The sequence below is a fragment of the Lampetra planeri genome, chromosome 15 (genome assembly GCF_965212315.1).
Source record: "Lampetra planeri chromosome 15, kcLamPlan1.2.h2, whole genome shotgun sequence".
Lineage (NCBI taxonomy): Eukaryota > Metazoa > Chordata > Hyperoartia > Petromyzontiformes > Petromyzontidae > Lampetra > Lampetra planeri.
The window spans coordinates 8,299,110-8,312,799 of NC_136121.1; the positions used below are offsets into that span (position 1 = coordinate 8,299,110).

The 13,690-nt window shown below is 48.6% G+C and overlaps 1 protein-coding gene across 1 annotated transcript in view; it reads right to left on the reverse strand.

Annotated features, from left to right (window-relative positions):
• The window catches only part of LOC144722679 (lipopolysaccharide-responsive and beige-like anchor protein), a 281,782-nt gene that overhangs the window by 124,695 nt on the left and 143,397 nt on the right, over positions 1 to 13,690 (reverse strand). Inside the window, exons 37-38 of the mRNA XM_078600981.1 lie at positions 7,971 to 8,095; positions 1,605 to 1,802 (exon numbers count right to left, since the gene is read on the reverse strand). Coding sequence (XP_078457107.1) covers positions 1,605 to 1,802; positions 7,971 to 8,095 — 323 coding nt within the window. The remainder of the gene's footprint in view (positions 1 to 1,604; positions 1,803 to 7,970; positions 8,096 to 13,690) is intronic.

The following is a 13,690-nucleotide window of genomic DNA, read 5'->3' on the forward strand; positions in this document are numbered from 1 at the left end:
GGGGGATAATGCCGGCCACAGATGGTGATGGGATTGTGTGGGGTTTTTTTACGGTGGGGGATGGTGGGGGGTGGGACAAACATTATCAGGTGACCTGAACACGTATACCACGTATACCCGGCGTTTGTATGCGTATCCCTGTGTTTTTAGATATGAACACGCATTGTACGGTTGCCTACGTAGGGTTCCAAAGAAGTTCAACATACGTGACGAGTTCGGGCGTATCTGTCGCGGATTATAGAACGTACAAAAGTGTTAAGAAAATGAAACGGCCTCGGGCAAAATTTATGAGCGTAAAGGAAGATGGCCGGTGGTCAAGCATGACGACAAAGTGGAAGCCGGAGGAGGGAATATACCAAGAGCGTGTTCAACGCGGAGATGGAGCGATGAAATCAGTTCGTCTTGTAAGGCGATATATGGATTAATACATCACAGGAATGAGAGAGATGGCAAAAGCTTGGGGAGACATTCATCCAGCAACGGATTGACAGAGGGCTGCAGGTGCACGTGAAGCTCAGCTGCTTGCTCTACGACAAAGGCGGCGCGCGCGCACTACGACACGAACGAACCAAAAATAACAAAACGACAATTAAACGAGCAATAATGGTGACGAATCGCAAACGAATCTGCGAGGGAGCCAGTGAACGTACGACCAAAAAACAGGATTAGATAAATGCGCGGATGGGTCAATGAATCAATCAATTATGCCCTCGGCTTAATCAATCAGAGCTCTCCCTTTTCCCCCACTCGTTCGTTCATCCATACGTTCGTTCATTCATTAACGCGGCCACCGCCAGCACGAAAGAGGAGCGTCAAGAGTGAGTGGCGCTAGGTAAGGCCACCTGATTTTTGGGAAGCTCAACCACGACACGTTTCAAGACGGCAGCCCCTCCATTCAGCAGCCCCACCCACTTTTAAATAGCCACGCCAAATCAGTCGCGAGCCTTGCCCACACACTGAGCGGCCTTGCACTTTCTGACATTGGCCTCGCCTCCTCCTCTGCCAACCCAGGCCCACTACTCAGGTAACTCCGCCCTTTACCTGAATCGTGAGTCGATCACGTGGCCAGAACATTTTTGAACCAGGATAAAAACCCAATTTTCACAAACGCTTCGGAACTAATTTTGCCACCTGCCCAGGTTTTCCCAGGATCAGCCTCTCTTTGAGAGATCTGTTCTTATAAATCTACGTCTTCCCGGGGCATTACATTTCACAATTTTTTGCCTGTTGCGTAATAATAATGCACCTCTCGTGGCGGTGAATTTACACGCGGTTCTCTCCTTCCCTAGTATTGTGAGATACTCTTCTTCCCACGGTACATCGCGATTCTTCTGTACGGCAGAGGAAGCAACACTACCTGGGACATCGGCAGAACCGTTGGACTGTCCCGGCCAAATCGGGACGTTTGGCAGCTTTAGTACGGGTGGGGGGGTCGGGGGGGAATAGTGCAACGGGTGGGGGGGGGGGTGTAGCTGGAGGGTGTAGCAGGAGAGGGTAGAACGAGGTGTGTACTACATAGAGAGTCGAGCGAAGAGGAGACAACACGGCGGAGGCGGCGTGAGCGAGGGAGGGGTGGACGTCCGCGGCCATGCGCGTGGTGTTACCGGTGAGAGTGTCCAGGTCCCAGTCTCCGCGCTCGGGGGAGCTCCGTCCCGAGGCCTCGTCCTCGACGTCGACGCTCAGATCGACGCTCAGATCGACGGCGTCGCCCTCGCTGGGGGTCTCGGGCGAGCGCAGCTCCTCGTCCGTCATGCGCTCCCGCAGGGCCCGGCTTGCGCGCCGAGCCACCTCCTCGTCCGACACTGCGACGACAACGAGAATAACGACGACGACGATGACAAACACGTCAGGAGAAAGCATGCGTACGCACGGACCGCCCAAAGTGCTTCGGTTTATGCGTCATTCCTACGACTCTACTTGAGGCTTCACTCGAATGGGGACAATCGAGATGTGAGCAGATTGTACGAGTGAACAGGCAGAGGCCGTTAACCTCATTATTTTATAATTTATCATTTTTTTTATATTTTTTTAGGTTTCGTTAATTGTACTGCTTTTGCTGAAGCATCATCAATCTGATTCATGTTTAAGAAGTCAGGAAAAATAATGCACACACGTGGATTGTGTAATCCTTTCCAACATGCATTCGCCCTCGGAATACATTATTTTATCGGTAGGGAATTGGTTTTTATTCGTGCAACTATTAAAAGCTGACGCGTAGCTTTTAGGGCAACCCTCTGACCGTTTCGCACCGCACCACACTGACCGAGAGCGCTGCCTTAAGGTGCACTGCTGGGATAGGTAAATGATGTCAGCCGCGGCTCGACGAGGGGATGACGAGGGGATTCCGCGGGTTAACGTGCGGCTTAGCGTCTCAGCGAGACGCCCTGGCGCTCAATACGGAGACGAGAAATTACCCCTTCAAGGTTACCCAGCTTAATCTGTGTACACGTGACACTCAGCGGCGGTATGGATATTTTACACATTTTGGTGTCATTTATAATAATAATTGGGCGGAGTGGTGGGCACAATGGTTAGCGCACCGAGCTATGAAACCGCCGACGGGTGATACCAGAACTGACCGTGTCCCCACTTCACAAACCTACACTGACCAGCGTGGTGAAGAATGGTAAAACAACTCCCATGACCGACATGACAGGGTGGTGGGGGTGCTTAAACCAATAACGGATTAACAAAGGTCGGTGTTTCTATTAATTTTTTATACTACAGTCGTTGTGAACAACTTGAATTAATTGCAGTACAGATATATTCAATGGTTGGGTGTTGAAAATGTGGGTTTACCGATGGGGTTTATGCCCAACAAATGAAACACAAGTGATCGATAACCCTGGACACACAAAGGATCTGAGGGCAGTTCGATATGGGTGAACTCTACAATGTCAAAGAAGAATGTTTTAATATCGGTTGGAAGTTGAGTTATATTTCTACTTCACGAAATACTGTTACCAACACCAAATAATACTACAGCAGCAAAAAAAATTCCCCTTTGGAGTCACACCAGGGAAGATAAAATGGAAACATTGCTCCACAATTCGCTACGAACATGGGAAGTACGGATAGCTTTTGTGTGCAAGGTGTAACGTAAGGCGATGGTGCCAATGCTGAACCTCATTCTGTGAGGGGACTGAGACCGTCAGCAAAGTATGTCTGTGTAGGTCAGGGCTTCATTCAGTCGGATTTGTCCAGGTCCAGATATAGATATCTGCACCCGGCACACCACATCCAGTATACCACTCGCCATTGGCTGCAGACACTTATCATGTCCCTACGCTAGTCTGCAAGCGACCCAGTATATATTTCGTGTCAACCGAAGCTCCAGTGTAGATGCAGCGCCCGCCCCAATCCTCACACGATCCAACAACCCCTGCCCTAGGGAAGGCGGATTTACAGGCCGAGGCCGCACCACCTGCCTTGCTGTGCAACTAATCCCGACGACAAAACCGCCACGCGTTCCAAACACAAAACACAGCCTCGCACGCGCACACACACACACTCACACATGCGCACACCCAGGCACGCACAGCCTCGCACGCGCACACACACACATGCGCACACCCAGGCACGCACAGCCTCGCACGCGCACACACACACATGCACACACCCAGGCACGCACAGCCTCGCACGCGCACACACATGTGCACACCCAGGCACGCACAGCCTCGCACGTGCACACACACACGCACACACCCAGGCACGTACAGCCTCGCACGCGCACACACACACATGCACACACCCAGGCACGCACAGCCTCGCACGCGCACACATACACACACATGTGCACACCCAGGCACGCACAGCCTCGCACGCGCACACACACACACACACATGCGCACACCCAGGCACGCACAGCCTCGCACGCGCACACACACACACACACATGTGCACACCCAGGCACGCACAGCCTCGCTCCCACCCAAGCAGCTCTCGTTCGTCATTAATGAGCGCGGCTCGCCGACATTGCATGTCGCGACATCACATCCCGCGGCCGTCCGTAAACGCATCCTCTGTTATTGACACGCCGTCGGATTCCCCCGGTTCCCTTCGCTCCTCTCTCCTTCCCTCGCCACGTTTTTTTTTTTCCTGAAGGACAAAGTGTTGTTACGGCGAGAGCGCGATGATCAATGGAAGCGAGGCTTTAATTTCATGCCTGGCGAGTCTCAATGGGCAGGTCGCGCTCGTGGCTGATGAAGTGAAGTGTCTCGGGACTGGTGGGGCGGGGAGTTGGGTGGTGGGGGGGGGGTGAGTTTAGTGTGGGGGGGCGGGGGGAAGCAGTGGCAGGGGAGGCTGGTGGGTTGGCGAGAAGAGGATTGTCTTTGAGCGCGAGGCGGGGGGAGGAGGTGGGAAGTAAGCGAGGAAGAAGAGGGGTCGGAGCGGTGGAAAGGCTCCGGCGAGGGAGAGGTCGCGAGCGGGAGCAGTGGACCACGGCAGAAAGTGACGGTGCCGGCGCAAGACAGCTGAGGTCACGGCGAGAAACTGTGGATAGCGAACCCGACGGGAAGGGCCAATCGAATGCCTGAATCTGTAAACTGTTTGTTTATTTTCCCTGCAATCGTTTTCTCATTTGTGAACTGGGGGGGGGGGGTGGGGGGGAGTGCAAAGGACTGCGAGCTGCACGCAAATTGGATTCCGTCTGCCCCCCTCTGTTGTTTTTTTTGCGCTCGCTCATTGCCGCGATATTAATTAACGCGAAGCGCAAGTAACGACCTCTTCATTGGCAACACTTTATCTTGACCTCTGTTCGTTCAAACCCAGGATAATTGGGCGCGCGGGAGCGCACAGAGCTTGTGTTATTTGGCCTGTCGGAAAGAAATGTGAAATACCAAGATTTATAAGGGCTGTTTTGGGCAAACAAATTTTACCTCCATTGTTGCTGCTGTTTAGTCAAAGGTTAGTGACCTTTATTTGACAGAATGGCCTGAGGGAGCCCTTTAATGAATGAACTGCGTTCATGTCCGAAACGGTTAAAGCAGGCGAATCTGAAGAATGCCAGTTTCGTAAACTTTACATTTCAAACAAACAATGCATTACGGGAGCCAGCGTGATATTTAACACATTTAACGTGTTTTGAAAGTGCATTACGGAGCAATCGCAGGTAGGCAAGGCGCTGAATGTTATTTCACCGACTGGCAGAGAACATCCTTCACTTTAATGAAAAGCAAAGTGAAGGATGGGAGGTCTTGGGCCCTACGGCACAGTCCCGGGTGCTTGGCTTTGGGCCCTCTGGCATTTTGACGCTGAAATGACATTAACCAAAATAAGGGCCGGGGACATTTTAAACATCGTTTCGTATTTGTGTTGTTTTTACGTCCCAAAGACGGAGATGAACGGGTAATCATGTCGTCAATTAGTAACCCAAAGCAACGAAATCCCACCTTGGCTGTCAGGTTCCTTTGGCACCGATCGAACCCCAGGGGTCCTTGAGCTCCCATCCTTTGGCGAGCTCCCTTTGTAAACGTAGCAATTGATGAATTTGACATTATTTTTTAAAGGCAATGGAATGAAAACCTTTGCGCTCGCAGTCGTCCTGCTGTGAATTCCCTTGGAGCAATACGTTTCGGCTTCACATAACAATCTTCTTGCTTATACAGTCTCTCAGTTGTGTTTGAACAGTTTTTTTTTTAACCGAGAGTCACCGCATAATTTAAAATAGATTTATTTAATTTCACAAATGTGTCGTAAAAGCAAAAAAAACGTTTGCACAGCCTGAGGTCTGAGGAGGTTAAATCAACTGTTAACGTAATAGAGATCGCTTGTTACGCTTCAAAATATTGTGTGTATAAAGGAGACCCCGCCATAAAAATCCGCACACATTTTTGGGATTATGTGAGCGCTGCCGTGATGAGTGGGATGAGTGGTGGGCATGCCTCGAACGCCCCCCCCCCTCCACACGCCCCCCCTACATGCCCCCCCCCACCCCCCCACACACAACACCACCACGACGACAACTTGCTTTTCTCACTCTGCTTGCGCCGTTGACTCACGGGTATAGATGTATGCATGTTCAACTTCTTTCGCACCGTACGTAGCTAACCGTACTAATCGAAGGTGCGGGGGAAAAAACAACAAACTAAACACTGAGAGCAGTTCTAAAGAAATACATTTTTTTCAATCTATATTTAAAAGTGCATAGCTCCAGTGTCTTCCCAATATCGGAAGGCCGCTATACATTTCCACGTGATGATAAGCCATTTCATTGAGCTTTTATTTGTGGCCAGGTCGCTTCTGGAAAATATTTACATAGCTCAGTGGGCCTTACCTAGTAAAATAAAATAGTTTAGTTTACAGTTTAGTTTTAAATAACATCAGAAGGAAGAGTGTTCCAGACGGCTGCGAAAATCGCATCGCCGGTAAGAAGGCACCAAATAAACGACGCTCGCACAAATGCACGCAGCCCTGGAGTGAGCCGAGCTCGCAAAACCCAGGGAGAGGCGGTGGTGGACGCCAAGTGGCGTCTGGACTTTTTAATGGAGGGGGGTGGGGGGGGGAGATCGAGAGCCATCCTGCTGCGTCTGGCAATACCGCGGTGAGCTCGGTGAACTCGGCGGGGCATCCTTACTCCGGCACTGCCGTGAAATCTATCCTAGCGGAGCGGGGCGGGGCCCGTTGCTGCCGCCCCGTTCGGCACGTGAACGGCGACTCGGGTTTTCTACTCCCTGCAGAGCAAAGTGAACGAGCGAGGGAGAGAGCAGACGAGCGGGCGGATGAGCCAACGAGGTACCTCCCCGTGCGTGCGTGCGTGCGCAGAAGGAACAGGATGGATGGACGTGGTGAGGCTGGGCTGAAGGTGGTCGGGGGGAGGGGTGGGGGGGAGTGGGTAGGGGGGTGGGGGCAGCTGCCCGGCCAGCCAGCTGGTTTCGTATTGATCAGTGCGGGCCTCGGGATATTCGTCTTTCCCCAATTACCCTGCCACCTCATCTAACCTGCCTACTTTTGGCTCTGCGATCGATTTCTGCGGCAGAGAGGCTGGGCAATGAGGGGTGGGAGAGAGCGAGCTCGGCCCTATTCCGCTATAAATCTGGTTTCTCCGGACAGGTGATTGTGCTGTATATTGGATATTATTCTCGTAAATCACAAGAGCTGGTTAGATCCTTGTGCTAAGCAGCTGCTTTAAATTTGTTTTAAATATCCTTCTGGGAATACCACACTTACAGCGTGAAACTCCCCCGCATTTGAGACGTGAAATCGCAGCACCTTAATTTGCGGAAAGAATGGAAATAAAAGACGAGAAAGGAATTAGATGTGAAAAACAGGTTTTTTTTTTGTATGGAGTGATGCCTTATAATTTAGGAGTTAAAGTGAATGCTAAGTAAGTAGCCAGACAACATGTCGAAATGAAAGTGTCAATCTTACAAAAAAACTAAACAATTTATATGAATATTTCAACAAAACAATGAATACCAGCATTGTTTGGCGAATTAATAGATGCAACAGATATCACTGTGCATTAAAAAAAAACACCCGATGTAGGCCTGAAGAAAGGACGGACGTGAACTCGGACCAAACCTCTCACGACCCACCCTGCTTATTGGCCAATAGCATCAGATGTGCGGGTGGAGCCAGCAAGGCTAACCACACAATACTGGACGAGCCATTGCTTGCAGTGGTGCAGTGCTCACGGCACGGTGTGGAGTCAGGGGGTGTCCACGGAGCGGCATGTGTGGTGCAGCATGGCACAGGGTGGACATGGCACAGCCTAGAGCGGGTTCCGTATTATTGCTGTGGCGTGGGGTGGTGTGTGAACTGGACGCGTGTGGCATTAGATGGTGTGTGGCATAAGGTGATGTGTGGCGTGGGTTGGCGCGTGCCAGTACAATATTCATACTGCAGTGTGCTCGGGGGTGTGGTGCCGTGGTGCTATAATCGTACGTTCGGGGGGGGGTGCTGTGCGTGCGTGAGGATTGGGCACTGGGAAGGGCCCAGGTGGTGGCGGCGGCGGCAAGAGGAGGCCTCACCGGTCTCGAGGGCCGGCCGCAGCGTGGCCTCGGCGTGCGTGGACCCCTGCCGATTGGGCACGAGTCGGCGCCGTCGCCGCTGGTCGTCCTCCCAGCTGTCCAGGCGCCAGAACTCGCGCGCTCGGCTGCGGGCCCAGACGAGAGACGGAGAGAGGAGGGAAGTGGGAGGGGTAGGGGAGGAAGCAAGGGGGAGGTGGGGGGGGGCAACATCGGGCATGGAGCAAAGAGTGGAATGAAGGAGACGTGGGGTGAGCGGAAGGGACAGAGCGGAGAGGGGGAAAATGATGGGGAAAGATTCCGAAGGGGTGAGAGCAAGCAGAGCGACGCAGGGAAGGATCCGGGAAAAATTCGTGAAGAGATGGTTCATGGGAGAATGGAGAGAAAATGTAGGGGAAAAGAACAAGGGCGGAGAGAGGGGGAAGGAGAGTTGAGGGGGTGGAAGAGAGAGGAGAGAGCGACATGTGGTCAGCATTAGTGGCACAGCGGGCTCATAATTATGGCCAAGGCTCCACTGCCTTGATGCAGAACAGAGGGTTAAGTTGTACCACAAATGAACTTCTGCGTAAAAAATAAAAACTAAAAAAAAAATCACCTATTTCGCGAATGGCTTAAGCCTACATAGAGTTCCCTGCACAGCGGGCATTACAAACACAAGTTTATAAAATGATCAATTAAAATACTGATTGGATTTTGGTGAAGCCATACGGAGGTTTTAAGCACCAGCAGAGTGCACATCTTGGTTGCAGTTCTGTTTCAAATATCTTAAATTGCACCATAAAACGTTCCAATAACAACACCGGTGCCAACATCTTTATCGGACCGTAAACACCACTCCCCAAGCTAACTGAATTTTAAACAGAGCAGGCCAACATTACTGATAAGGGGTCTTCACAAACAGCTGAAACGCTAAAGAAAAATTTAACAACATTCGGCTCGGGATTCATAAATTATGCATGACCACCTTTGCATGGTTTTGCATCACAAATCATACTTTTGATATCTTTCAAGAGTTCACCATGACACAAGCCGAAATTTCCATTTGGGGGTCATGTAAAAATATGCACCGTTCAGGATAATGTCTGGCACCGTCTGACGAACAGCGGTGCTCGTCGCTGGCACTGGCACGGGGCACGAGAAAGCCGCGCTTTTAATGCTCGCTTGCGCATTAAATAAGCCATCTCAGCGACGGCGCATCGACGAAACCTCGGAATCTTTTTCTTTTCTTTCACACGCGCAAAATTTTACTTCCAAAAAAACCCACAAAAGAGACAACGGAAACGCTGCTCTGGGGCTGTGGCGGACACAGGACCGTGGCAGTAATGGTTACAAATCGGCTCCGTTTTTATGACGGGACTCCGTTACTTTGGAAGAGCATGTGTCGCCCTTGAGCCGGGCGGCTTGCTTGTAAATAATACGCAGCCTCCCCACCCCTTCTTAAGCTCGGCTCGCGAATACATCATCCCTTGCAGGTGTGCTGGCATGGCCCCGCTCCCTCCGCTGCCGATACAGTGCGCGCCGCACATCTCAGCGTGGCGCTGCTCGCCGCCTACTTTATTATAAATCGCTGGAGTAAGGAGGCCATTAGAAATATGGTCTCATATTACACTTATTCATCAAAGTCCGCGCCCCTCGCTGTGATTTCACCCAATTTGGGTCCTCGCCTGCCGCTACCCCATCCCCCCCGCCCCCCTTCCCTGCCGCACACCGCCCCCCACCACCAACAACATCACATGCAAGCACGGAACCCTACCCCCCCCAACACCACAACACAAGAACGCGTGCGCACAACGTCGCTGCCCCCCCGCCGCCCGCGCCCCGCCCCCACCTGTCCCAGCTCCCCAGCATGCAAGGTCGTTTTGCTGCAATGTCAGAGTAGCCAAGCAGACGTGTGAAAAATGATTGAATTTCCAAGCGTTCCGGATAAAATACGACGGAGCTCAAGAACTGAGGAAACGTAATTAAAGCCCGTCTCGTCAAATATTCATAAAGCCGCCAGTCGCCGCACGCGCTCCCACAAAAAAAAAACACAACTTTCTATTCATTATTGATCACACTAAAAAAATCTTCAAGGAATTGCAATTTTTATCTTCCTTTTCCTTCCGTATAAAAAAAAATCTGTTTGACTGACGTCCTTTGCATTATTCATCAAAGGATTTTTTTTTTAGTTTTCTTCTATTTTCTTAATGTCGTTTGTAAATTAGTCCCTCCACAAATGGATTGCGCTCGCATCATTTCCTGTAGGACACGAAGAAATTGCGACGAGATTAAGCTGCAAAAAAAAACAATTAATGACCAATTGCCTGACAAGGCTGCAACCACAAATTACCATTACAAACCCAAGCAATTCCATTGCCGAGTTTACATTTCCAGATAATAAAAAATCTCTGATTTATTTAGCTTTTGCGCCACATTATTTTGATTTATCTCATTACACTCAACTGCTCTTTAAGCATCGTAAATTATTCTTTTGCGCACATTCGGCATTGCGTCGTTCTGCATCGTTGATTTATTCCAATTTATCTTTTATTTGCACGGCAAACGAAATTACAATTGCTTCTCCAAACCACACCCTGAATGACAACAGAGGCCTATTCTGGTAGTGGTGCTATAAATCTAATGATTAAAATTGTCCCAAGTGGCATCCCTTACCGTTGCCAATCTATAAACATCTGCATTACGCTGCCACGAAGCCCACATCTTACTATGTAGTTTGGTAATTCAGTCTAAAAATCAATACGGCTTGCCGATAGTGTACAAGCTAACAATGTGGTAACAATACCACACTTTAAACTGAAAATGACAAGAAACCCATACTCTGAAGATTTACCATAAAAAAACAAGTTGTAATATTGACTACAGCTTAAACACAAATGCAGTCCGTTTTGACATATCAGCTGCGGGAGTGGCTGTAATCATAATAATAGTACACAATAGGGCCACCGGACGTTCAGAGGGCTGCTGAGTGCATCAAGTACGCAGGCGAAAACATAATAAACAGACAAGCCCCCCCCCTGCTCCTCCTCGATCCCCCCCATGCTACGAACCGCATGCCTCGTAGCCACGCTTACACAGCTACGCGCACAACACACCCCGGGTCATCTAGCTATCATGTAAAAGTGGATTCGCAATGTGGCTACTTTTCCAGCGTTGCGAGAGGGGCGGCAGCCAAGGTGTTGGCGCTGTTGGGATTTGCTTATTTTTAAACGAGGATATTTTTCCCAATAGTTGGTCTTTTCATCTGCGCACGGTGATACCGTGGGGAAAGTAATGTAAGAGCAAAAGAGCATTGTGGCATTAATTATGTAAAAAAATTAAATATTTATTTATTTAGCGACTTGCTTACCTTTTTCTCTATTTTGCACTCCGATAGGGTTTTTGTATTGTTTTCCGTTGTAACCTGCTGACCCGTCCCTACCTGTGTAAAAAGAGCTTCATAGCTCATCGGATTCCTCCTGCAGTCTAAATAAAGACTCTGATTCTGAAGTCTCGACACGATCATTCACTCCGTTTCTCTGGCCTCACTATCTTTCTGCTATGAAGAAGAACCATTGCCCAAAACGTCAACTATTATATATTTGTTCTCTCTCTCTATGGGAGTGTGATTGATGAACGCACACAGTTATTACTTGAGAATGAAGCGATGTTCATAATAGACACTAGGTATGTACAAAGTCACCCTGCCTCCCTCCTCAAGGATTTAATGCATTATCACGATTCAGGATTGCAATTAGATTCAATAATCTATTCTCTTAGTCTTCGTTTTAATGCGTTTTTTCTACCCCATTCGCATACTATAACATTAGTATACAATTCACATGTACTTTTCATACATTGCAAAGGAAACATGTGAAACTCTAGGATTTTACACGTCTAACACAAGTGCAAGAATCGGTTTTCATAAATCAATCGATGGATCGTTGCACACCTATGAACACTGCACTATGAATCCACCAAACTGAGTTCGATTCCAACGAGGGCCAACATCAATGGGAAATCAAATATCCAAACCGATCCTGGGTCACCCTCCTTCACCAACCTGTACTGACCAGCATGGTGAAGTATAGTTAAACAAATCCCATAATTAGCACGGCATAGAGATGCCTTCATCCAGCTATTGATTACTATTACAATGTGATTTAAACAAACTTTTATTTAATCTGGGGCTTTGCTTACCCGAGTTTAACTCGACTACGTAATCCATAAGAATCAGTCTGAAGACAACAGTGTGTAAGAGGTGCATAGTGGGCAGGTGGGCAGGACAGAAAAATATATGTGATGCAGGAATAGAAGGCGTGGGTTCGTGTGTTCACCACTCTGTTGCAAGATAACATGCACGCACTTGAAGTCTGGCCTGTCTGTAAGCCCCGCCAGAGCCTTTCGTGAGACAATGGGGGTTGGCTTGGACCAACACTTGAACTGCTCACTGGAGCAGTGGAAGCGTTTGGCCGGTGCTAGCATGTAATGATTGTCAATCACGCATACTAGCCACCCAGGGAATTTTATCAGCTGTTATTGTTTGCTGTTGCTGCATGTGACCTCAAACATCTGCTCAAAAGGGAATAAGTGCCGCCAGAAAACTGCATGCAGCAGTAATGGATGGATGAATTAAGCTTTCGAACTGCATACAAGGGATAATGATTCAACTCTGACCATGAGGTCAAAGCTTGCGGGCGAACACTTATGATCTCCCAAAAATTTTAAACGATTAAATGTTGAGGTTCACTTATTTCCAGCTTTACTGAGTTTGCGTCAAGTTATTTTCCAACGTTTATGAGAAAAACAAGCCGATGTGAAATAATTTAGTGGGGTGAATGCACATTCGAGCCAAAATATTCTCAGCCTGGATAATAAAGGCCAGCTGAAGGGGTCAATAGTTTTATTCTCTTTTTTCTTTTTATACAAGCACCAACTCAAATGTAACTCATATATTACTTTCAAATCATCCTGCTATTAAATCACTATTTATGGTATTTGTTGTTTTTATATTTCGGTGAATCCAAACCCCGCGCTGTGCCTGTGAGGGGGTGTGAGCCATATGGTGTTACTGAACGAGCGGATATCATTGGTAAAAATGCTTCTTGTTGCCGTGTCACGTGAACAATTTGGACCCATAGCGCACCTTGCAGATTGAGCTCTTAAAATTTCAACTTTTCAGCCACAGTTAATATCGGAGCAGCTTGAAACAGGCTGCAACTGGACAGGCCCAGTGACTATTCCTGAGCATGTATTACAATGACACTGGCAGAAAACACTGCTAAATCTTAACACTTCTCGCGAGAGTTACATTTACGATCATTAAATGCAAGGGGGAATGACATCGCCTTGCTTAGCGCACTGTGCTGCCGAACTCAGAAAGCCAAGTTCGATTCCCAACCATAAACGGTTCAGGTTGTGAACTTCCTTTCGTCACCTCACCAAACCCGCACTGACCAGCGTGGCAAAGTATGATCAAACAACGCCCTTAAATAACCATGTAGCCCTTCATCCAGCAGTGGATTAACCAACAGTTGTGCATTATTATTAATAATAAAAAAAGAAGACTGTTCAAATACTTTGTATCAAAAAAGAGAAAATGATGCATTTCCCACTTGCATCTGTCAAATACAATAAAGTAAAAAAAAATTATACCAATTTCTTTAAGATCCTGAGCACATCCGAATGGAAAAAAAAAATTAAAATTTACAACGAAACATGTGTTACCATGCCGGCGATGGGGAAAA